The 26,491-nt window shown below is 35.1% G+C and overlaps 1 protein-coding gene across 1 annotated transcript; it reads left to right on the top strand.

The window, feature by feature from the left end:
* Positions 1-3: 3 nt before the first annotated feature.
* Positions 4-26,485, top strand: TMEM106B (transmembrane protein 106B). Its single transcript, XM_031025357.2, has 8 exons — positions 4-290; positions 3,203-3,424; positions 6,624-6,687; positions 13,891-14,050; positions 18,156-18,296; positions 18,553-18,602; positions 19,606-19,659; positions 20,599-26,485. Exons 2-8 carry the CDS (start codon positions 3,205-3,207, stop codon positions 20,735-20,737), a joined length of 828 nt encoding a protein of 275 aa, XP_030881217.1. The 5' UTR covers positions 4-290; positions 3,203-3,204; the 3' UTR covers positions 20,738-26,485.
* The last annotated feature ends 6 nt before the right edge of the window (positions 26,486-26,491 follow it).

Here is a 26,491-nt window from a genome sequence, read left to right as displayed (position 1 = left end):
ACGAAAACGTTCTGCGCAGGTGCGGATGCAGGTTGCAGCAGCGCCTGGCCTCAGCTGATGCCGTCGTTCTGCCGCCCTTCCCCCCACCTCCGAATCCGCGGCGCCCAGGCGCTTGTAGGCCTGTAGCTCCAGCCCCAGCGATCGGGACTGCAGACCCCGTGACCCTGTCCTCCGGCCTGTGCGCGCCGGAGCAGCTCGGGACTGCGCAGCGCCCCGCGTGTCGGTGAGCGACCCCAGACGCGCAGCCCCTCGGTTCCTTTTTCGGAGTGGAACTGAACGGTGGCGCCCTGGTAAGAGCCGAGAGGGACGGGGAGGTAGAGGAGGAGAGGCCGCAGGGGAGCCGGGCCAGCCCGGGGACCGAGGAGACGCTCAGGGTTGGGTGATGGCGGTGTTCCGTCACCTCATACAGGTCCCAGCCTCCTGGCTAGGGGGCTCCAGGCTTTGGCCCAAGCCCGGAGCATAGGGTTGATTCCAGGCCCCCACACCTTCTGTGGCCAGCTGGCCCCTGGTTTTGCTGTTCTTGAGTTTTCTTGCACGGTTGCCTTGATCTTAACCTTTAAACTTTCCAGAGTAGGCTGTGTGCCTACTGAGTTTTGTTTATGTAGCTTATGAAAGGTGCCGGCTTCCTTCGTTATCACAGAAGATAATGACCCATTTAAATTGGATGAAGTGCTGTACTTTTTTTTAAATCTCTCCTTGCTGTCTTAGATCCATGTTGGGTTTTCAGTAAGAGATTGTGATAAAAACATTGAATACAGGGAAGAGAAGGGGGCGTAGCACTTCTTCATAAACAAACCAGCGAGTCTCCAGGAATAAAAGTGGCTAAATATTTCTTCACTGTGAGGAAAATCCAGTAGGGAGGGTAGGATACGAAGTACCTGACAAAGTCTGGTGCTTGTCACTTAGCCTTGCTGAAACAAACACCTGTCAGAGGCCGACTCATCAAGACAACTGTTAGATACGGATAGAAAACAGGCCCAGACTGAGAGCAACTTGATCTTGACCCTGCCTTCTGTGCCTCCCCTCACCCGCCACCAAAGCATTCTAGTGGGATGCACTTTACACTCTACACTCCTGTGTTAACTGAGATCCCAGAAAGGATGCTTCTGTGGCCACACTACTGAGGCCCCCAGTCCCTGTTCAACTGATATTCCTCGTAGGTCAGTGTGTGGGGACAGTGATGTTAATTCACCCCTGAACCACCTGTGACTGGCAAATGTTGGTTTGGCTTGGATTTAATGTCATTAGACAAACCAAGAGAAGATAATGCATTTGTGGAAGTTACAGAATCATTTGTTTTTAAACTCACATGGACAGTGTGTATGTAGATTTTTTTAATAGTAAAATTATGAAAATAAGCATCTTCATCCTTCTACACTTTTATATTTGTCTACTAGTTGTATAATTTTTTTTATCCTGCTGTATACACTATGTTTGATGATCCCAACACTTGGATGGCATGCCAGTATTAAAAAGTCAACTTTTCTTCATACTATAGTATGAGTTGAATTATTGTCAGTTTTCCTTATAAATCACTGAGAATTTTTTTTTTAAATTTTTTGAAGATTTCATTTATTAAAACAAATAGCATGAGTGCACAAGCAGGGGGAGCAGGAGGCTCCCCGCAGAGCAAGGAGCCTGATGTCAGACTTGATCCCGGGACCCTGGGATCATGACCTATGCCAAAGGCAGACGCTTAACCAACTGAGCCACCCAGGCGTCCCTCAATGAGAATTTTTAAAAGAAATGCTTATCTCTTTGTATGAATGTCTATAATAATCCATTTTTAGGAACTGATAAAAAAAGATATATGGTCAAATTTAGGAAGAGAAGAAATGTTATTTTTAAATTCTGCTTTCCCTCTTTATTAATTTTCCCACAGACTGTCAGCAGATTGGATTATATGACTTTTAAGTTCCTTTTCATCCTTAAAATTTATGACTCAGCTGCAGAGGTTATTTTGGTATAGGTATGGTATATGTGTAGGTACTACCACTACTTATTCTTACTTGGTTTTAAATTTATATTAAATATAAATTTAAATTTTACCCATGTTATTTTTGATACTATCATACTAGAATTTTTAAATGTTATAAATTTTACTGCTTTGTATTGGTGAATTATATTAAATATCTTGGAATATTAATTTCATAATTTTAACTCTGCCAACTGTTGAATGAAAAAAAATGTGCAGGATTTGGTTTTTGAGTTGTTTTTGTTGTAAATGTTTAAATGTTAAGGCTAGAAATGTAGGGGAGAATGAGAAGGATTGTGGATTTTATTTATCACAAAGGGGCATGAATTTTAACAGGCTGAAACATACTACTTTGAACTTGTAACCAGGGCTTAGGGGTCCAAGGGAACCTGGCTCCAGGAGTCAGAAACAGACCAGGTTCAGCCACTCACCACTGACAAAATCCAAAAGCAGAGAGAGGAGTGGTGGTGAAACAAGAAAGGAATTTACTTCAGTGAGGCCAACATGGAGAAGACAGGGAACTGAGGTCTCAAAAATACTGTCTCTGAAGTGTGGAAAATACTTCTGAGTTTATATAAGGAAAATGTGGCACAAAGGTGGATGGGTACGTGCAAGTGCGCGGTAAAGGTCAGATCCATCATTGTCTTGGCTTCAGTCCTGTTGGCCCCTTATTGCCTCGTTCTCTTCCTTTCACAGGATGCTTTGCCCTCAGGGTCTTTTGCCTGAGTTAAGAGATAAGCTGGAAAGAAGAATTCAGTTAGAAAGTACAGACTGAGGTCTAACTGGAGGTAGTTGAAGTCTTCTTTCAAACTTCCCTGGTGATACATATAATCGGTGATCATAATCTGCCTAAACCAACTTTAGCCTTTAGCACTAATTGGTTTAAATATAGAATAAAACAAAAAAGAATATTCTAAGAAAAGTGAAGCCCACTTTATTTTCAGAGAACCCTAAGAAAGTGTAGACTTCTGTCATATTTTAATGTTTGAAAGTCTATTCTCATCACAAGTCTGATACATCATTTTATAATATTTTGTTAGAAAAACACTTTGGACCCTTGGCTCCCTTGTTTCAGACATTACTTGGATTAAATATAATTCTAATCAAAAAGTAATTTGAATATTCCCTTGAAGTTTGCTCTATATATTAGATTGGTATAAAAATCCCGTAATGTTCTTGAGTATACTTTTTTCCTTAAGTTCACCTAAGATTTTTCTTTTTCTTTAGACATGGGAAAGTCTTTTTCTCATTTGCCTTTGCATTCAAATAAAGAAGATGCTTATGATGGAGTCACATCAACTGAAAACGTGAGGAATGGACTGGTTAATAATGAAGTCCATAATGAAGATGGAAGAGGTGGAGATGTCTCTCAGTTTCCATATGTGGAATTTACAGGAAGAGATAGTGTCACTTGTCCCACTTGTCAAGGAACAGGAAGAATTCCTAGGGGTATGTGTTACTGTGTTTTTCCCTTAAGAGTAATTCCAGGCATTCACACAAATAATATAAAACCCATAGATCTAAGCACAACCTTCTGTGTTTTAAAAGTCTTTTAGAATTAAAGTTAAAACTATGTATCAGTTATCTTCAGTTAAAGAGACACAAAGAAGTAAATATAAACTTTAAAAAAAAAATGTTAATATTCCTAGAGCAGTAATGAAAACCACCAGTCTACCTCTAGTATTTTCTTTCCCACCTGCAGTAGCAGATATGCACAGTATCTTGACTGAAATTTTTTAGACCTATGGCATCAAGAGAGGTCATAATCACATGTTTGTTATTGGGAACAATTTAAGTAATTTGGTGACCTAATATTTTTAATTCACTATCTAAAGAATAGTAAGAAGCTAGTCATTAGTTAATTTTTTTTTTTTTTAAGATTTTTATTTATTTATTTGGCAGAGAGAGAGAGCACAAGCAGGGGGAATGTCAGGCAGAGGCAGAGGGAGAGGCAGGCTCTCCGCAGAGCAGGGGGAGCCCGATGTGGGACTCGATCCCAGGACTCTGGGATCATGAGCTGAGCCGAAGGCAGTCGCTCAACCAACTGAGCCACCCAGGCGCCCGCCCTCATTAGTTAATTCTTAAAAGGAACTACATGAAGAGGGATTGTAAATGAAGATGGGCCATAGGGGGAAAAATCAGTTTGTGGCATATCATAGGGAAATTTAGAAGGGAATAATCTTAATGTGCTATTTGTAGGCTGGACAAACTTCAGTAGAAGTGGAAACAATAGAAATAATAAAAATACTTTGTGCTATTCTCATTTTCTGCTTAGTTGAAGTTGTAGATAACCCGGGGGAAACCTTGAGGGAAGGACAAAGTGACAATAGAAGATAATACCAGTTTATACCAGTTTCTAAGAAATGCCTTGGTTTGGGGAAGTTAATCTATGAGTTGGCCTTTGAATGTGATGGTTTTATCTTTTCAGGGATACGCAGCTGTTAGAGAATGAAAGGATTTTTGTAAGTGAAGGGATTAGTGCCTCAGGCTCAGAGGAGGAAAAAAAGGACTATTTTAGCAAGCTGGATATGTTTTTGAGATATAGCCAATAGGCTTTTCTTGGGAGCCTAGAAGTGGATTGTGGTTAGTAGGAAATAACGGTGACTCCGAAGGTATTTTTGTCTGAATAGCCGGAAGAACGGAGTAGCACTTTATTAGGATGGAGAAAAGAAGGCTTGACTGTGTATGTCCAGGGAGAGATCAGGAGCTTTATTTTAGAGAGATAAGTCTTGGGATGCATATTTGGCATCTAAGTGGAAATGTTTAATAGGTAGTTACAATAAGTGTCTGGAATTGAAGTGCAAGCTCTCAGCTGGAGTCATCAGAATATAGGTGGTACTTAAGCTGAGTTGGATGAGAGCACCAAGCTTATCAGTGTGAATAAAAAAAAAAACACACCCTAGTGTTGAACCCTGGGGCACTGTGACATTTCAAAGTCAGTGATAGGAGAAAGATTTAGCAAAGACAGTGAAAAAACAGCTAGAGTAGAAGGAGGAAATTCTAGTCTCTGGTGTCCTGGAAATAAATGTAGAAAGTGTACCAAGTAGGAGAGAGTAAGGACCTGTTAGATGCTACCGACAGATCAGGTAATGTAAGGACTGAGAACTGACCATTGGGTTTGGTGATGTACATGGAGACCACTGGAGACCTTTAGAAGAACAACTTGGCAGGTTGCATAAGCATGTATAGCATGTACAGAGTGGGATCAAGAGGGCATAGGATGAGTGAAGTTATATAGTGAGAAAATAGGTTTTTTGAGGAGTTTTAACTGTATATATAAGGAAGATGAAAGATGGTAGGTGGAGGGGGCTGTGAGGTCAGGAAAGGGATTTTTTTTTTTAAGATGGAGTGAATAATATGTATGCTGATGAGAATAATCCATAGAGAAAAAACAACAGATAATGTAGGAGATGGGGGAATTATTAGATGTAGGGCACAAGTGCAGGGGGCTGTTCTTACAGAGGAGCATCTGCAGTTTTATGCTTTGTAATAGGAAAGTAGAGTATATGGACACAGAAACAGGTGGGTGGATGTGGTAGTGGGAGCTTATGGAAATTCTTTTGTTTGCCACATGAGCTAAGAGTGAGGACAGGGAAGGAGCTATTGGAGATTTGAAGTGAGAGGTGAAGTTATAAAATTATGATTTTGGAGACTTAGATTGAGTGTGTGAACTAGGGAATATTGTATGATGGTTGACATCATTAAAGGCCACTTGAGTTTAGTGATCTAAACGAGGCCAGTGAGCAGAGTTGCATGTTTTTCTGTATCCACATTTAGCTGTATGGATATCAGCGTAGTAGCTAAAAGGTTGCTTTTAAGCAGGATTGTAGTTTAGTCAAATGAATACCACCAAACAAGACAGGATACATGTACATACAGAGAGAGACATATATACATAACAGATTTACTTGTGAGTGGGGGGAGGTAGTGTAAATGAGGGGAGAGTTTTAGAAGAGGCAGGGAGGAATAATGGAAGCATTATAGGAAGCTTTAAAAGAGAATTTGACTATAGTGCTTTAAGAGTTAATACAAAAAACCAAGTTCTGATAAGATTGAAAAATTGGTTTATTAAAGATCTATTTATTCATTAAACTTATGGATATAGCCCAACCCAAGAAATAAAGGATGGATTTTAAATTGACTTAATGCAGATGGTGTGTGGCCTGAGTGAGTTGTGGAAGCCTCATTTTGTATGGGCTCTTGAAGCGTGAGACTTGTTATGTGTTGATTTTGGTTTTCAAGGAGTATAGTGTAGAGGATTTCAGGACACAAAGGTAGCAATATTTCTTCTGCTCTTACCCAGATAACCAAGTTAGAATCTAAACAAAATATGCAGTTGAAAGAAGTTTTGGTAAATTCAGATCCTCTGAAAACTGAGACTTTTTAGATCTTTTTCAGTAAAGAGATTACTCTTTCTCATTCTTTGTATTATTTGTATTCATAGGTAGACATCAAGCTATGAAAAATACATTATTTGTTTTGGAACTCAGCGTCTACTAGATAATTTTTGAAGATTTTAAGCAGTTTACCAGAGGAATGAGATGAGAGCCAGATGGTATTCTGGTCCTTCTAAACCAGACTTTGATAGAAAGCCACTATATTTTAAGTGATTATGTTAATAAAATTCTAAACCTGTTTTTACTTTTAGGGCAAGAAAACCAGCTGGTGGCATTGATTCCATATAGTGATCAGAGATTAAGGCCAAGAAGGACGTAAGTGATGATAAGAAAAATAGCAAATGTTTTTGGTATTTTTTTGCTTTTCAGATTACATATAATCACTCTAGTAAACTCTATTAAAATGATAAAAGTTATCAGGTTGTTAAATTATGCCATCAATGCTTCATGTCATTTAAAAAAAGAAAAAGGATTTCTGATTGGGGTAAGGTCTTCAAAGCAGCATAGTACCTGAATTTTCTCAAATCTATTTACTAAAACAGACAAACCTAGAATAGCAGTAGGAAACAGAGAAGCATTTTCACCAAAAATGGGTGTTAAACTTCTCCTACTCACCCCAGAATAAAAATGGAGCAAGGATCAAAACATGGTAGCAGCTGTGTGGATTTGTGAAGGGAAACAAAAAGAATTGCTTAAGGTCCTGAAAGCCCTGATACACAAATCAAATGCTCTGCTACCCCAAAAGAAGAGGATCCCACTCAGAGCACTTTCAGCAAATATTTCTGGATAACCTGTCAAAATGGGAGGCCTCTTGGTGTGCTGTACCTTGGAGAGAGTGCAGAAAAGGTCACAGAGATCCACTACAGGGCCTTAAGATCAGAAGGAACCAGACCACCTTGATCCTTCAAAGACCTTAGGAATACTCACCAGAAACTCTTGTTGTAAAAGGACAGACATCTAAGGAAAAGCCTGCTGGGGATTGAATCCATTTTGTACAGGGAAAGAATAGGGAAAAGGGAAGAAAAGGTTCAAAAACTAGAGAGAGGATCTGAGAACTATAAAAGTATATATACATATAGGCCATCTTAAAAAAAAAGAAAACAATTTTGTATTACAAATAGAACATGGAGTTTTGAGCAGTGAAGCTAGGAAGGCCACCCTGGCTTATCCTCATCACCTAAAATGCAAGCTTCTATTAAAAGTACAAAAACATTTCATTTAAACATGAGCAACAAAAAAGTATTGCAATGAAGCATCATACAAAGACAGTGGGAAAAAAAGTGAACTGAAAATGCTAATAGATCATAGAAGCATATCAGAAAAACATGAAAACTGTAACAATATTATAAATGTTCTAAAGAAATTAAAACTAGAAGCTATGAAAGAACTGCAGGAGGAGTCAGAAATTGAAAAGCTCAGAAATGAGATGACTAAACAGCATGAGGACATGAAAAGAGACTATGAACTCCTGAATTAGAAAAAATTAGTATCAGAAATGAAGACAAGACTGGAAGAACAAGTACAAATAGATACCATGGAAAGTATGGCAAAGGAAATAGAAGTTACAAAGGAGGAAATGAAAACACACACACACAAATTAATGAAAAGTAAGATAAACACAAGCAAAGAAAATTGAACACCCATGTAATTTTGAAGCCGCTGAAGAAAAATCACAGGAATCAAACTGAAGAAATATTAAACATTCAGTTCAAGAACACTTCCCTGAGGTAAAACAGGATAGGAACCTACATAATGAAAAGACATGTCATGATCTTAAAACATTCTACCCATCCTAGTGAAGTTACTGGACTTTGAAGGTAAAGAAGAAAAAAAAAAAAACAGGAAACCCTTTGAAAAACCCCAGGCAGAAGGATCAATTAATTTATAAGGGACAAAATCAGATTGGCATGCTTCTTGACCACAGTGCTCCATACAAGTAACCAGTAGAACACCATATTTAAATATTCGTAGAAAGAAAAGGATTTGAAAAAGTCGATTTGACCCTTTATTAAATATGTAGTAGATGGTTATAAATATTCAAGAAATTAGGATGAAATTCTAGTATGAAAAAACTCTATACTGCTAGGATGAAAAAACTTTTTTTTTTAATATTTTATTTATTTGACAGCGAGAGAGGGAACACAAGGAAAGCGGAAGAGGGAGAAGCAAGCTTCCCACTGGGCAGGGAGCCCGATGCGGGGCTCGATCCCAGGACCCTGGGATCATGACCTGAGCCGAAGGCAGACACTTAACGACTGAGCCACCCAGGCGCCCCTGAAAAAACTTTTCTACAGATAATTCAGAATCCAGTGAGGACAGAAAAGATTAATTAATTTGACAAAGCCTAGATTAACTTTTACAAGATGAAAACAAGACCTTAATTGAGGCCAGAATATAAATGTCAAACTGGGAAGTAATGTCTGCACATTATTATTACAGATATTATGAACGACTAGTCCACAAGAAAGAAATACAGATGCCCTTTAAACATGTGAGAACATGTTCAGTCTTGCTCATAAGAGAAAAACAGATTAAAACAACATTGAAATACCATTTCTTATCTATCAGATTAGCCAGAACTCCAAATTTTGACAGTGAATTTGTTGGCAGTACTGTGTGAAACGAGCACACTCATACCTTGTTAGTGAAGAAGTATTTGGCGTTATCTAGAAAAATTACATATACATTTACCCTTTGGCTCAGGAATTGTACTTTGAAAATTTTTTTCCAAGGATAATTGTCAAATATAGTAAGTGGCTTTTGTGTAAGTTATCCACTGTACCAGTGTCTGTAATTGCAAAGGACTAGAAATAATGTAAATGGCCAGTGATAAGGTTCTGGTAGACTTAAGTTACACTACATCTATATGATGATAAAATGGAATGAGGAAGAACTCTGTATTTTACTACAGTTGATATCCAGAGTACGTTTTTATCTGAAAACACACACATGCATACAGAGAAGGAGAGAGAAACAGTGGATTGATAAACCAAAGACTAATAAAATGATTACTCTCAGAGTTTGGGAGGGAACTTGGAAGAGGGAATAGGTAAGTAACTGAGATGTCTATGTATATATATTTACATTGTTTGGGCTTCAGAAGTACATTTTTTTAAAATAGAACTTAAAAGATGAAATCAGAAGTAAAAAGAAAAAAAAGCAATTCCTGAAAGTTGAAACAAACTGAAACAAATGATTCTAATGATTCCAACTGTATATCCAGTTGGTGGCATAACCACAGATGAAAGAATCACTTTACATGACTTGAAAATATTTCATTTTGACTGTCAGTGTCTAGTAAGATGTGTTCTAAATGACAAAGACAACTACAACAAAAGTTTAAACTGCAGTCAATAGCTGCATTGTTAGGAGTAATATTAGTATGATTTTGAAACTTACATGAAAAGCAGATAAGTATGTACTCATGCCATTAGGGAATAAGATTCTTAGCATAAAAACAAAGGGATAGAAGTACAAAATTGAATTTTATTCTTTACTTCCAACCAAGATGGAATCATCACAGGGACTAGATTTATTCTTCTAAAACAACTAAAAAACTGGACAGATAAACAATATTTTTAGGTAGTGGACATCAGGCAGTACAGGACAGTGATATCTGAGAAAGGGAAAACAAATGAGGTAAGCCCTGTGATTGTACCACCGTATTGTCCAGGAAAAGATACCAGACCACAGCACAATGGAAAGAACCCAGGCAGAGTTTAGCAGTCCCCCTAAACTGAGGAGATACATGGTACTGGGAATCTAGGAGGCCAATCCAGAGTTAGTAGGGCAGACTACCAAACGGTAGAGAGCTACACTGGGTACTCCTTGAGTATTTAGCTGAGTACTGATCAGTGTATATGTGTGAGGAAAGTACCTGAGGCTGAAGGAAGAACCTCGCAAAACAGAACAGAAGGAACAGTCCTCAGCCCACTTACGGCCAGAGATAGTTTCTACCAATCACTGTGGAAAATCTCATAATTCATAGGGAATTGTGTGGAGAGTACTCAGATTACTTCCCAAGTAAGAGAATAAATTAGCCGTAGATTAAAAGCTGCAGTGCACATGCTTAACAAAACCTAAAAGCAAACCTCGAAAGGTTCAAATTTTTTTCAAGAAACTCAACTGTATCCCAATACAAAGCTCAAGAATATATGTAGGAATACTAAAATATCCAGCACTCAACATGGTAAAATAATGTCTGGTATCCAGTTAAAAATTACCAAGCACGTAGGGGCACCTGGGTGGCTCAGATGGTTAAGTGTCTGCCTTTGGCTCAGGTCACTATCTTCAGGTCCTGGGATCGAGCCCCATATCAGGCCCGCAGCTCAGCGGAAGTCTCCTTCTCGCTATGCCTCTGCCTCTCCATCTGCTTGTGCTCAGTCTCTCTCTCTGAATAAAAAAAAGTTACCAAGCACGGAAAGACAATGAAAAAACACAGCCTATAATGAGGAGAAACATCACTTACAGAAACAGACCAATAAATGACATAGATGAAAGCATTAGACAAGGATAGTTAAAATAGTTATCTTAACTATATCCCATAATTTCAAGAAGGTAGAACTTAAGGATTAGACATGGAAGATATTTTAAAAAGATCCAAGTAGCATATTTAGAAATGAAAACTAAACATCTCAGATGAAAACTACATGGGATGAGATTAACAGCAGATTAGACACTTCAGAAGAAAAGAAGAATGAATTTGAAGACATAGCAATAGTAAGTATCCAAAATGAAATACGAAGAGAAAAAAGATTGAAAAAAAATGAACAGGCCATCGGTGATACGTGGGACAAATTCAGGTGGCCTCTGTATACGTAATTGAAGGCCCTGAAAAAGAGGTGGGGGGCGGGAACAGAAAATATATTTTCCATATTTTACGAAATACTGTGGAGGGCACCTAGGTACTCAGTCACTTGTTAGGGCCTGGGGATACAACTTTAACAAAGTTATCTTTGGTAAAAGGGAATTACAATTTTGTAGAGGAGACAGACAAGTAAGCAAGTGATTACAATATCTCTTTCTCACCTTTAGAGGTATTTCCAGAGTGCTATGAGAGCAGAGTAGTATCTATCGGAATTATTTTATGGAATTAAGGAAGGTTCCAAAGAAGATGAAACATTAGCTGAATCTTAGAAAAGTAGAAAACAGAAAGTGGAGGTGGGAAGTTCAGACGGAGGGAATAGCATGAGCAAGGACAAGAGTAACAGACTGGCAGTCAGATGTATACCTAAAGTGAACAATGCTGTTGGAAGGTGGTAGAGATGAAGCTTGAAAAAATAATAAGGTCCAGATCTTGACACCGTTAATAAGCGAAGAAATCTGAAAACTATAGGAAGCCCTTTAAGAATTTTTGGGACTTTCAGATATGCAATGAAAAAACAAAGTTTTAGTAAAATTATAATACTTTACAAACAACTCTGATTATTTGTAAATTGGGGGAGTTGTGATAAGGTAGTTAGGAAATTATATTTACTGATTGTTTTTGTCTACATGCTTTAGTTGTATCATTCAATCCTCAAAACAAACCTGCAGATTTTAAAGTGGAGGAAAAAGTAAATTTTTTTTTTTTTTTTAAGATTTTACTTATTTATTTTGATAGAGAGAGAGACAGCAAGAGAGGGAACACAAGCAGGGAGAGTAGGAGAGGGAGAAGCAGGCCTCCCACTGAGCAGGGAGCCCGATGTGGGGCTCGATCCCAGGACCCTGGGATCATGACCTGAGCCGAAGGCAGATGCTTAATGACTGAGCCACCCAGGTGCCCCGAGGAAAAAAGTAAATCGCCTAAAAGTGTTGTAAGCAGGAAATGGCAGAAGTAGAAATGTAACTTGACTCCAAATAAGCCACATAACCTTTATAAGTACTGTAGCTCCTGGAATTCGGTTACTGTCCCTAGAATCATAAAAATTATTACTGGTAAATTTTGTAATAGAGATCTATATTCTTCAGTGAACTAGCCAATTTTTCAATTGATAGGAAATACTGTGTGAAATATTTCTTTATTATTCATAAAATGAATCTTATATATCGTAAGATTAGATATATTTGTTACGGCCGTAATCTTGGGGTACAGAGTAAATTTGGAACATTGATCATATACTAACAACTGGAGCTGATTTATAGTCCCTAAGCCCTAAATAGATCACGGTGGGCTCACCTAGCTGTTAAGTAATTAAAAATAAAAACACTAAAATAATAAAATCAACAAAATTCAGATTTTTTTAAATCATGATTTTGAACTTTTTTTTTTTTTATACCTTTTTAGGTGTTTTGATATATGGTAGGTGTATAAACATGTGCTTAAATATGTGACATGTAATCCGGTAGTGATCACCACCCTATTCAGGTTGGGAAGAAATCTAGTGAGTGAGTGGAACTTCTTTCTTCGTTCACTCAAGACAACAGTATGGGCCTAGTAGTAGTGATGTAGTGAATCTTTGTTTTATTTTGTTTTTTAATAAACTGTTTTGTTCTCATTTCTTAGACAAAATACTCAAACATTTATGAAACAAAGATAAATATGAAACAAAGAGTCACTTGAAAATAGCGGTGTGGGGCATGCAAAGCTTATTATCTATTAAGGAATTTGGGAGTTGGTGGGGAAAAGAGAATGGAAGAAAGGATAAAATGAGAATTTTTTGAATGACTAGAGCATAAGGAAAACATAAAGTAAGTGACATGCAAGACCTAGAAAGAAAGAAACAAACAGAGGTACTGTGGGCTTTGAGCTGAGAGTTATTTGTTGGAAAAACCAGGAAAATTGTATTTTGAAACCCTAATTTTGAGGGTAAACTTGTAGATAGAGGCAATTTTTATCTCTGGAGATTGGAAATAAGAGCAAGAGAAAGAAGAGATACATTTCAAGGGGAGTTAGAAGAGTAGCAAAGGCATGGAAAGTTTATTTTTTTCTTGTCTTATATCTGCATACTACCCCTTTTCTGATTTCAAAGAAACAGTTTAACAACATCATCAAAGCAGAGTTGATTAATGTAAACACTGTTTTAAAAACTGAGTACATAAGTATTTTGGGATGAGAGACTTAAAGTCTTGGTGAGACTTGATGAGGCATGTGGTTATGTCATTATGTTTTTAAGGGTTTCACAGGTTCTGATGAGCAGTTACTTTAGGGAATTATAAAATTGCAAAACCCACATGTGAAAATACTGCTTTAGTGAATTCAGAAGGGAGTCTTGAAATCCACATTTTTATAAAGTTCCCCAGCTTGGTTAATTCTAGTGCGCAGCCTGGTTTAAGAAACGCTGTAGTAAATGTTCTGCAATAACCCTGAAGTCCCAGACTCCAAAAAGGTACATACAGCTTTTAAGGAGAACATTTTCACACGTAATAGATCAGACCCAACCCTACTAAATACTTTTATAATGTAAAAGGTTGGTAAAATTATACATCTTTTCCTGCTAGCATATTGGGGAAAAATTCAAGTTGAAAATATCTTCTGTGAATGTTTCATTATGTAATTTTTGATGCACATGTATTTCAATACTCCATTTTTCTTTTCAGAAAGCTCTATGTGATGGCTTCTGTGTTTGTCTGTCTGCTCCTTTCTGGATTGGCTGTGTTTTTCCTTTTCCCTCGCTCTATTGACGTGAAATACATTGGCGTAAAATCTGCATACGTCAGTTATGATGTTCAAAAGCGTACAGTATATTTAAATATCACGGTAAGTACAAATTTACATTAAAAATATTTGACTCCATTCCTTTATGATACTAAGTACACCTTTGTCCCTTTGAGAGAACATTAAATGTGACCCTGGTCAGTTTGCTTTCTGTGTGTCTGCTATTGATCTTCTCTATCATTTCTGGTTCTGCTGATAAAGGCCAATAATAAGTACTGGCATAAAAAAAAAAAAATTTACAGTCTGTTTACTTTCAACATTTGACTCCAACTAATTCGTAGCAAAGTGCTAAAATAGTTGATTCTATAAATGTGATAGATGTACCATTTTCTTTTCCTTTTATTTGGTGAAATACAATTTTTTGCCATTTTAACAGGCTTCCTTTGTGGTGTTTAAGGTACAAGTGACTGTTTGATTTCTCTTATACATTAGTATGTGGGAAAATATCTGCAGTGTTTTCCTGGACAGTCCTTTTTAAAAGTATTCGACAGCCTTCCCACTCCTGAAAATAACAGACAAACCCTCAGAGAAGGTCTGCCTGTTTACATGTTAACCTTTGTTTGAAAAGAAGCATGGTTTGCAAACCACTGAATTATTAAAAAGGAAAATATGTATTGGTCATGCCATTAGCAATTATGTATGGTTTCAGGCCTCAGGGTGCATCTGTGTGGCAGTGGTTTGTTTGGAAGAGTGATACTGGACTTCAGTTGGTTTTCCTTGCGGAGGTGGTTCATATGCTTGAGGTGGAAGTAGAGCTAGAGAGCTAGTTGTAGTTCAGGGGAGAGGTTTGGAGGGACAGGAGTGTAGGGGAATGGTATGTTAAAGTGGAGTTACTCATTAATTACAGGAAAAAAGGAACTCCCATGGGTCCATTTATTCTCATTGCTTACCACCATAAGTTGTTAATCTAAGGGCTTTTTTTTTTTTAAACTATGGAAAAAACGTGCATAAAACAACACAATGCTAATTGTAAATCAATTTCATATGACTGGAGAATTATTGAGTATTTTCTCACTTTAACAGCCGTCTGGAATGAGGAATGTATTTTTCTTTTTGAATAGTGTTTAAAACAGTGGCCAGATTTTTTTTGACCAATCTCCAAAGCTTGTTTTAGTATCAAATATTATAAATGTATAATAAAAGTCATATGATGTTCTCTTTTAAATATCAGTTTATTTAGATGTAAATATCTTATTTTATTTTCAGTAATTACTCAGGAATTCCCATTTTTTGGGATACTAACACTTAGAAAGACTGAACAATAAATAAGAAACAGCATTATTATATAAGATAAATATTAAGTTTGACTGGATAACCGTGAGATAAGAGGTTGAGTTTTCCTTAGGTTCTCCTGTCAGTATTTTGAAAAATGGAATTATAAAATATTTCTTTTGTTTCTTAAATTGAGTAATATGCATTAGGACTATGTACTCTGTTTTAGTAACATTTGTCTTTCTGTCTTTCTGCCTATGAATATATTAAATTAATCATTATACATTTGAAAAATACTGTGTATATTTTTACTTCTACCTAGACCTATAACATATACATATATTTGCTGATAATGCATATATACATTTCTATACACATACATTCACAAATACAGTCAAATATTTTCATATGTATGTAAGGGATACACACGTGTGTAAGTGTATACACATGTACATTTTACCTTAAGTGAGATCTCATTACATTTTCCCATATTAAGTGCCCTCATGTAGTCTTTTATATGGCTGTATTACGATTTACTCAACCATTTCTTAATAGATGTTTAATTTTGCTATTACAAGTATTCAGAAAACATCTTTATACTTAAATTTTGTTTCCATTTCAGGTTATTTCTATAGGATAGATTCCTAAACAGAAACTTGCTAACTAAAGATCACAGATCATTTAAAGCCTTTGATAAAAAATCATCATTACTTAAAAGCTTATGATTGTGGGCTCTTGACTTACAAATTAAGTAGATTCTCACTGCTCTCAGCAACAAAATGTCTGTGATAGTACTAAAATTTGTCTTATTTTTTTTGTCTGTCTTAATGTTAATCTTTGTTATCTTTCTAATCCTCGGTACATCTTTTTCTAATTCTTACAAGTATGTTTTCAACCAGTTTTGCATCATTGATCTCTTTAATATTCTAATGAAAGCTATGGGCACTTCAGAGAAAGACACATACCAGTGTTATTTTGCATGTACAAGAGATTCCCAGATTCTTCTGAATCCCGTTCTTTGGCCTGTATTGGAAGGTCCACTGACCTCAAATTAACAATCCCTTTCCTATAGTATCTAGAAATTAAATTGACACGGGTATTAAGAGCTAAGTAGATGAAAATTTTCATGTATTTAGATAAAGGCTATTTTTACTACATTATGGAATTTAAAAAATTCTCTGTATAACTATAAATTAATGAATAAATGTGATCATAAAGTCACTGATTGCTAGCATATTTTTTTTTTTTTTTAAAGATTTTATTTATTTATTTGAGACAGAGAGCATGAGAGGGAGGAGGGTCAGAGGGAGAAGCAGACTCCCTGCCGAGCAGGGAGCCTGATGCGGGACTTGATCCCGGGACTCCAGGATCATGACCTGAGCTGAAGGCAGTCGCTTAACCAACTGAGCCACCTAGGTGCCCGCTAGCATATTTTTTTATCCTTTTTTACTGAGACTCTTTTCTCTCTTCTTTCCACTTACCCTATAGTTGCATTTTTCCATCTTTCTCCATATTCATATTAATTTATAAGTTCACATATTTAACTTTTCTTAATATTTATTTTCAAAAGAATACTATTTTGTACATATTTTATGCATCTTGGTTTTCTCACTTGTTAATACCTTGTAGAAATCTCCTAATTTTCTGACTTAGAGTTAATCTGTTCTTTTTAATGGGCTGCATAATATCCCATGTAATGATTTAATACTGTTCAGTCATTATTTTTGTAGATGGACATTTGCTTTATTTTCAGTCTTTTTTTTGTTTTTGCCACTACTGTCATTAGCATCCCAATGTTATTTCTTTAGAATAAAATGCTCAAGTAGGATTGCGAGGTCACAGGATACACATTATTTTTATTTTAATGGATATTGCTAGAATCCTATCAGAATGGCCGGAAGGCTTCACGTGTTTTCCAGGAATGTAAAAATAGACCCTTTTGCTTATATCCCTGCCAGGAATAGAATTTGTTGCCTTCTACAAGTTTTACTAGTTTAATGAATATAAAGCAATATTCCTTTTGTACTAAAATCAACTTACCCCAACTACACATGAACTTGAGAATTTTTAAGTGTTTCTTGGTTATTTATATTTGTACTCTTTTGATTTGTTTACTCATTTGCTTTGCTCTTGTTTTGTTTTTTTTTTTTTTCTTAAGACTATCTTTCTCTTCAATTTGTAAGGACTCTTGGTATAGATGGTAACCATTGCAATCTGCCTTACGAATATTTTAAGATTTATCATTTAGTTCCTATTGATTTTCTTTCATGATGACTGCTTCAGATGTTTTATTTATTATCTGTTATTTCTTGATTTAACATTTTTTTCTTCATTGGCCGTTTTCTAAAATAATTTGAGATAATCGTTGTGAATTAGAATTGCAGAAGTTGCCGCAGCTATTAAGTATAGAAACGATGTAGCTCCATTTCTTTCCAACAGACTTGAATCTATCCCTTTCTTCTCCAAAGTGACCCAGTGGAAATCGCTACTTATACATAAGTTAAAATAACCAATTTCTTTGGTTATCTTTGTATTTAATAGAATAGGAAGTAGCTTACTTCACAGACATCTATATATTAACATTTAGCAAAAATTCAGATGAAATTTAAAAATTATTTTTATAGAACTTTTGCTAAGATAACAAATACATTTTCTAAAATTGATTTTTCTATATTCCTATAATGTACATTTTCTGGGCCTATTTTTTTAATTGTGTGTTTATTATCAGCATATTACATACATAGTACTCCTCATAAAGCCAAATAATCAGTTCATTTAATGTCCTGTGTTATTTTTGGCAATACTTTTCTTCCTCCTAGTAACTGAATCATGGCCACAGCTGAAGTCTTTTTATTTTTTTGAAGTCATTTTTTAAAATTAATTTTGAATACATATTTGTTATGCTTATACATTTTCTGTCTTCTTTCTTTTGCAGAACACACTAAATATAACAAACAATAACTATTATTCTGTTCAAGTTGAAAACATCACTGCACAAGTTCAGTTTTCAAAAACAGTTATCGGAAAGGCACGCTTAAACAACATAACCAACATTGGCCCCCTGGATATGAAACAAGTAAGCTTCCATCATGAAATACTTTGGAAGAGTTCATGAGTCTTGACTTTGTCTACTGTATTAACTTGAGGGAGGGGGAGAATTTCCTCAAAAACTTGATGTTGACATGTGTCCCTTCCATGTATAAGAGAAAGTCTTAGAATCAACCTTGCAAAGGGAAAGATTTCTAAACTCTTTGAAATTGAGAAAGGTGTCTGAAATACTTGATGCTTTGATTGTTTTTCCAGTTGGCTTATTTTCATTTTTTGCCTTTCAGATTGATTATACAGTACCTACTATCATAGCAGAGGAAATGAGTTATATGTAGTAAGTTTTGATTTTTAATAATTTTTCTCATGAAATTATAAAGTATGAAGAATAAAGCATATGGATATCTTTTGAAATACCTGTAATCTTAGCAGTCAAGAAACCACATTTGGAATACTTGTGTCCTCTCTCTGATCTTCTCTTTCTCTTATCCCCTGTCAACATACATCATACTTATGTACATTATGTGTATCTATATACTTAATATTTGCTTTTTACTTATTTATTTTTCAGAATTAAGATCAGATACACCATGTCACCTTTTATTTGCTATGAGAACCATACTCTCATACATTTTAGTATGTGTTGACTTTTTAGTATAGGAAAACTAAAAGTGCTAGTAATTTATTATAACTCTGTTATTGGTTTGAAGTTCTGAAGCTTTTCAGTTGGGTCTGATTATTGACTCGTTAAGTTAAAAAAAAAAGGATACATTTTTATCATCATTTGATATCAGGCTAACATTTTTATCATCATTTGATATCAGGCTAACGTAGAATTTCTGAGTAACAGACTTTACTAAAATTTCAAAAGGTGAATAAAAAGTAACAATAATTTGTAGCCTGTGTTAAACAACTCTACAACTGCTATAGAGCACGTCTGTTTCTAGAATAAAAAGTCATGAAAATATTTATTACTATTTGAGCTATAGAAAATGTTCAGTCAATAAATGCTTACTTATATCTTCTTTTTTAGATTTATTTATTTATTTTAGGAAGAGAGCGCATGCACAAGCTGGGGTGGGGGAAGAGGGAGAGGGAGACAAGCAGACTCCCCCCTGAGCAGGGAGCCTGAGTCTGGGCTCCATCTCAGGACCCTGAGATAATGACCTGAGCCGAAATCAAATCAGATGCTTAACCAACTGAGCCACCTAGGTGCCCCACTTTATATCTTCTTTATAGAATCTCTATTAGCTGTAACATGGGAGGAATCATAATTAAATGATTTTAAATTTATAATATCATAGCTTGCATTTATTCACATTGTTTTTTCTTTTTAACAGTGATTTCTGTACACTGATATCCATCAAAGTGCATAACATAGTACTCATGATGCAGTAAGTATCAGTCTTTTTTTGAGATATTTCTTTGTTAAACTTCAGATTTATAACATTGGCTTATAGCATACACAGCACCTTTACAGATACCAGTTCAATTGGTTTTAAGCCCTACAAAAGTGCTATGAGATAAGTAAATTCCATTCCACTTTACGAATGAGGAAATGGGGAGCTCAGAGAAGCAGTGAAGGATGGCTACTCAGCAGTGAATCTGGATCTTACAAGAATGCTGGAAAGTGGAAGGGGTTGGACTAGAGAGGAGAACAGAGCTCAGCATCCAGTTTTCTGCTGCCTGTGGTAAAAAATCCTCAAAAGTAATGAGAAGTACTGTTACTGGTTTGAAAGTTTGGTGTTATTCAAAGTCATTAAAACATTGTAGGGGGGGCCCCTGGGTGATAGGTTTGGTATTTGGGCCATTGGCTGACATGTGAATAACCCTTTTCCTATGATAGAACTATTGATTTTTTTTTTTTTTTTAAGATTTTACTTATTTATTTTAGAGTGAGAGAGTGAGAGAGCCAGGAGGTAGAAAGAATCTGAAGCAGACTCCGTGATGAGCACAGAGCCGGATGGAGGGCTCAATCCCACGACCCTGAGATCATAACCTGAGCCAAAACCAAGAGTTGGACGCTCAACCGACTGAGCCACCCAGCTGCCCCTATATAATTATTTTTAAAAGTAAAATGAACTTACATATTTTTGTCTAATGATAAGTGTTCTGGAAACATTATGTTTGTCTTGTATAATTATTTGAGTAGGGCTTGCTAAACCAGTCCCCAAGAGGCCCATGTCCACAATATTAAGTTATCATTAATCAGTCTCTCTCAGGAGAAAATTTGATATATAAAAGTATTCTCACTTTAGAAAACTTTTTTATATTTAACTGTTGAATGTTTCTCCCCATTTGAGTTTTAATGTTGTTGTTGTTTTCTTTTTTAGAGTTACTGTGACAACAACATACTTCGGGCACTCTGAACAGATATCCCAGGAGAGGTACCAATATGTTGATTGTGGAAGGAACACAACTTACCAGTTGGGGCAGTCTGAGTATCTAAATGTACTTCAGCCACAACAGTAAAAACTAAAACAGATGCCACTGGAGAAGAAGAAATCCCTATTAAAATTTTCCTGAACTCTGAAAGATGAGGTACTTACTTCCTGATAGGAAATCTTAAATTGAACAAACCTAAAGTTTACACTTCCATTTTAGGGGTACAGTTAAAAAGTATGTGGACTTGTACATTATTGCAACACTCTACTCTGTGTTCATGATATCTGTACCAGGATCTTTTACTTGAATCTAAATTTGCCGATTGATTTCCTTCTCCCCAGAGGGGGACATTGAGACTTCCCATGTTGGACAATAAGTAATTATTTACAATTCACAGCTTCAGTCACTACTGGAAACAATTTTGATGATGAACAGAATTTGAGAAACTTTATTTCTGAATGTTTTTATAGAATATTACTGAGAGCCTATTATTCATGACTTTTAAAAAATAACCTTTTTTCTGTTTTATAAATTCCCATTGCTACATAGTAGTATTTCAAGATATTTTAGCTTTTAGCTAAAACATTTGTAGTTTTTCATTTGTTGAAATTCTAGTCATTTGCATGTTTTTGTCAGTCTTATTTCAAGCTAATGCTTGCATAACACTAGAAACCAAAATAATCTGCAAAATTCTGTACCTAAAATTTTTTAAAGCCCCCTGTTTCACATGTCTTTCCATATAAGTTTTGTGAAATTTGTGTGTGGTCTTCAAACATAGTTAATGTACAATACTGTAAATAAACTGTGCATGGCTTTTATACAGCTTTAATAAATGTCAAATAAAGTACAGATTCAAAATGAAGTAAGTTGCTCATAAAAATAAAACAGGAAAAATGAAATTCAGAAACTTACAGAATATGAATATGGTTCCAGTTACATATGGGATTAGGCATAAAGTAGTTTTGAAATAAAGTATTTTGATGCTCCACTTTTTTTTTTAATGTTGCTTTTCCTATTAACAAGTTGTGGAGACAACTTTTCACAACTCCTAGGTACCCAAGTCACTCCCGTCATCCATTTTATGCCTGTTTTAAGGAGGAAATCATGTCTTTGGTAGCAGTTATCCAAGAAATCTTATCATTAAATAATGGTGGCTATATCAAAATAAAACCTATATTATCCTTTTTAAAAATTTAGTCACTTTGCACATCACATGGATACCATGCCTCTAGCAGTTCTATTTCAAAATTTTCAATTTTTTTGTTTGGATTTTATTTAAAATTGTTTTCAAGTATAAATTATTGACTTTTTCATTTGGCTTTATTTTTGTTTTATATTTTCAATACCATTTCCCATTCGGGCTTCTTGCCTTTTCACTTGACAAATTCTGATTACCTTGTAAATAAATTCCACTGAGGGTAGGGGCTGACTGTGATACCAAAAAAAAAAATAAATAATAAGTGGCTTAAGATTAATTTCTTTCTGTTCCCTCGCGACAGAAGTCAGGTTCCCCCTCCCCCAAAGTGCCTAACTTAGGTCTGAAACATACTATTTATCAGTCAGACTCTCAGCTCTAACACACAAGCTTTGTTTAACTATTTGGAGCGAATGAAGCCTCTTTTCTGCCTTGAAACACTCAGGTCTCCCCTTAGCTTTCATATCATTTTCTCCACGTTTTCCTGAGTGAACATTTTAAATGGGTGGAATGCACAAACTTTTTTTTTTTTTAACTGCTTGTCTTACCTCAATCCATTGGTAACTCATCCATCTTTGCTATTAAAGTCACCCCATCACATCTGTACAGACTCACTAGTCAAACCCAGTCTTAATGTGTTTTTCTTCTGCTGTGTTTTTTGACTACTCCCATTTTCCATGAAATTGCATACTTCCCTCATATATTGATTCTATTTGTTATTTTTCAAATCATTCTCATTTCATTTTCCTTCATTCTCTGTCTTTTGACATCTTTTAATGAGTATTATCTGGATCCTCTTTTGCCTCAAAATTTCTAATCCTGTGACTTTAATTAACAGTCATTTATCTTAGGGCTTCCGAGTCTTTCTGTACACCTGACTGGTCACCTGTCTACTTGAGATAAGAGTATTTCAGTGACTCTTTGTGTAAGATCATAAGGTATTTGAAAAATCTTTATCATATTCTGTTCTGTTCTCTCCTTGTCCTCATGTCCCATTTACTTCAAAAATCACCATTTTTTCAAAATCATCTTTCAGATATGCCTCCTTCAGAAATCAATCCTGATTTATTTTTCTGCTCTGAATCTTTTAACCTTGGACAAGTATGTAGTGTAAATTAAATGGATTTTTCTGTTGATTTGTGGTTCTGGTATCCTTTTAGAATGCATGCATAGAGTCTGCTAAAGAGACAAAGTGAGGGAACATTTGCTTTTAGTGACTTAGTTTTGAATATTTTTTCTTCATTTTTTTAAACTAAAAACTCTTTATTTTACCTACTTTCCATGAAGTATAAGGTAGAAAAACCTAGAATTTAAAATACATGAAAACCAATAGTAGAGGAAAAAAGGATCACCTGTGACTGCTTTCAGAGACGTTTAAGTAACTTGCCAGAATAAGCCTGGGACAGAGCAGGCTGTAAATTAATATTACCAAAACACATTCAGGTGAAACAATTTATAGCCATTAAACACAGAGACAGGGAAGAATGAATGAGCATTGCCAGGGAATTTTTTCTTATATAGGGATAGGGTAGATATCGATACATTTTTTAAAACTGCTCTCAGATCTTATTCAAAGGATACGGTAAAGATGTTACATTTTTTTTCTGAAACTCTCAAGAATAATTTTCTCTTAAATTACACTTTTAATAGACTGGTCATTCTAACCAAATCCAATACTATATAACAAGTCTCTGTGTGTTGATATTCTATGTATCGAACACTATGCTCTTCTCTAGAGCTCTTTCATATATTTCTCCTTATATAATATCCCTGGTCCTGTGAGTCAGACAAAGGGGTGGCAGGATCCTCGTCTTTTAGAAGAGGAAGGAGAGGCATGAAGAAGTGAAGGGACTTGGGGAAGATCACATACTTAGTAAATAGTTTTATTGGGGCCAGATCTAGTTTTTCGGTTTCTTGTGTACGTGCTCTGTCATTTAAAAAATAAGTAAATAAAATAGAGTCCGTTAGGAAGCCCTGTTGACTCAGGTTAGTATGATTAAAACTCAGAGAAAACATTCACTTAGTTAATAGTGACAATCAAAATAATACAGATGGACTAAGATTTGGGTACCTTTAACTTGGTACCTGAAATATTCCTAATGAAAAATGAGCACTTGTACAATATTTTGGTATAGCATAATCGATAGCTGATTTCTTCTGTTAAAATTTATACTCCTTGATCATTCCAATAAAGATACAGCTGATGGGTTGTCAGAGTAGGCTATTTAGTAGAGATTAATGTATTTGAGATTTGAAATAAGAACAGTGTGAAAATATTAGATACCAGATAAATTGCTTGAAATTGCTAAATAACCATCTTTACTATAGTACATAACATGTAAATGACTGTGGTTTTATTTGTGAGCAGTTTTTTGTGCCTTTTTTGTTTGTTTAGGCCAATGAGATCATTATTTTCTCTAAGAGTTCATGACAAAATAAAATTTAGATCTTCTGAATTGTAGTTTGGAATTGATATATCCAGTACAGTGTTAACATGGAGGGAAAGTGATTGCCAAAACACAATGAAAGTATCATTATTGCAATATAATTCTGGGGGTGTGTTGTTGCAGGGCATGTCCCCACCTGTCTTCTATTACCAATTTTTTAAAAATTCTTCAATAATTCTTTATAATGATTCTATTTAAGAAAATAGTTTGTTAGGTGCTTGACCCCAAAGTAAGTCACTGTTAGTATAAAGTCACTGTTAATATTATTATTAACAAATAATATTTGTTAACGTGTCAGATACTGTAGTAATCTCTTATGTGCATTATCTGATTCTTATTCAGAAGAGCCCTCTAAAGTAGATACTGACAATGCCCCCCATTTTTTATCTGAGGAGATCCAGTTCTAGAGAAGAAATATGCATAAGCTTGGAAGGGGCAGATTTGAGATTCAAAACATGTCTTGATTGACTCAAACATCATTGCTCTTACAATTAGCGTATTTTCTTTCCAGCCTTTGAAAATGTTTTGTTTGTAAAATTTTATTGGTTGTTGCACTTAATATATAAGATTTTGAGGTTTTTGATAGTATTTTCAAAAATACTATTAGGATACTTTATTTTGTAGATCTTTGGTATGATAAAAATGGTTTACCAATGAATTTTAAAGTTTTTAAAATTCATACTTATCTGTTATACAGTATTTTTCTTTTTAAAAGATACAAAATTTTAAATTTACAAATACACATCAGACTTCTTTGGTAAGCAGTGTGAATTGAATTTCAGGGTATTAGGTTGCAAACCACAGGTTACTTACCATAGTGTCATGATTTTTAGGTCATAATATCTGGAAGCAGTAACTACTTGGCTCAAATACATCTAAGAATAATTAAGTTTTATTTCTCTTTTTTGTAAAATCAGATTTTAAATGAGATGTTTATCTGAAACTTAAGGAAAATATATGTGTTTGAGAAGATGGAGTTAAAAGACTGTTAAACATTATTTCTTTAAAAAAATTTATTTTTACATGAAAGCAATATATTTGTGATGTGCTTCGATCAAAAATTTTACTTCTATATCCCAGATCTACTTATTTAAAAGTAAAAATTTTCACTTAGCTGAAATTTCTGATTAGAACTAATATTTGTGTATTTTTGTGCTTAGTGAGAATGTAAATTTCACAGTGGATTTTTGAAATTTATCCTTACTTTGGATAAAAGCCAGTGATATATTTATAAAATTACTATAGGGATGAAAATGGTAATTTCCATTTTTTAAAAAAAACTAGCGTGATTATGTTTGTAGTTCTTTTTACACGTTTAGCACAGGCTCTAAATTAAATATCTATATTGACCCTAAAAATACTCCATGAATTAATTTAACAAATATTTGGCAAGTTTTTCATAGCTAAATAGCTCTTCTAGAAGGAAATTGTTGCCTTCTGTTTAATTACATTAATTGAAATGTGTTTAAGAGAAATGTTTTCAGCGTATTTTGTATACTAAAAAACAAAAAGGATTAGTATTGGGCCAATGGCCAAGAGGTAATATTACTACCATGTAGACTATTACTGTTCAAATGGTCCCACTTCCCCCAGAATTTTAGGAACTAGAAGTCTGGGAGATACTGTGTCAGCTGTGGTCAGGTGATTCTCAGTGCTGTTCATCTTTTAATTATTGTGTGAGATGGAACAAATGCGAAGTTGCAAAAGATGCATAATTTCATTATGTAATGGTTTGTTTTAGGTGTAAAACATCAGCAAGCTATGCCTTGTGTTTTGTTGTATATTTCCTTGTAGAACTAAAGTAAGATTTTGGAAAAGGATTTAAAATGCTTGCTTACTTGATCTGATTGGTCACATATTTGAATGATGGCATTACTGGGTAGAGTTCAATCCATGATTTTAATTGTGGAATAAAGAATAATACAGAATGAAAGACTATGTTTGGGCACTTACTCTTTGCTAATCATGTGTTAGCCTCCATCATAACACATTGAATTTCCAAGTTGAGCAGTTCTGTAATTGTAATTATTGTTGCTGTTCATGTAACAAAACATGCTTATGTTAGTAAAAGGAATAGAAGTGCCCCAAAATGCTATTTTTTTAATTACTTGTAACTGTTGCTCTTGTAATTGTGTATGACAAAATAAAATTTGTAAACATTTTAGCATGAAAAATAAAATTTGTATCAGTCAAGTATCT

The sequence above is a fragment of the Leptonychotes weddellii genome, chromosome 12, assembly GCF_054177405.1.
Source record: "Leptonychotes weddellii isolate Sample4059 chromosome 12, ASM5417740v2, whole genome shotgun sequence".
NCBI lineage: Eukaryota > Metazoa > Chordata > Mammalia > Carnivora > Phocidae > Leptonychotes > Leptonychotes weddellii.
This window is presented reverse-complemented; position numbering and strand designations above follow the sequence as displayed.

What these genes read in the sequence shown, in the direction of transcription:
- TMEM106B (XM_031025357.2), top strand. Translation starts at nt 3,205, where the DNA reads ATGGGAAAGTCTTTTTCTCATTTGCCTTTGCATTCAAATAAAGAAGAT. An exon ending in GCCCCCTGGATATGAAACAA is followed by an intron (nt 18,297 to 18,552) that starts GTAAGCTTCCAT and finishes TTTGCCTTTCAG; the next exon opens with ATTGATTATACAGTACCTAC. An exon ending in GAGGAAATGAGTTATATGTA is followed by an intron (nt 18,603 to 19,605) that starts GTAAGTTTTGAT and finishes TCTTTTTAACAG; the next exon opens with TGATTTCTGTACACTGATAT.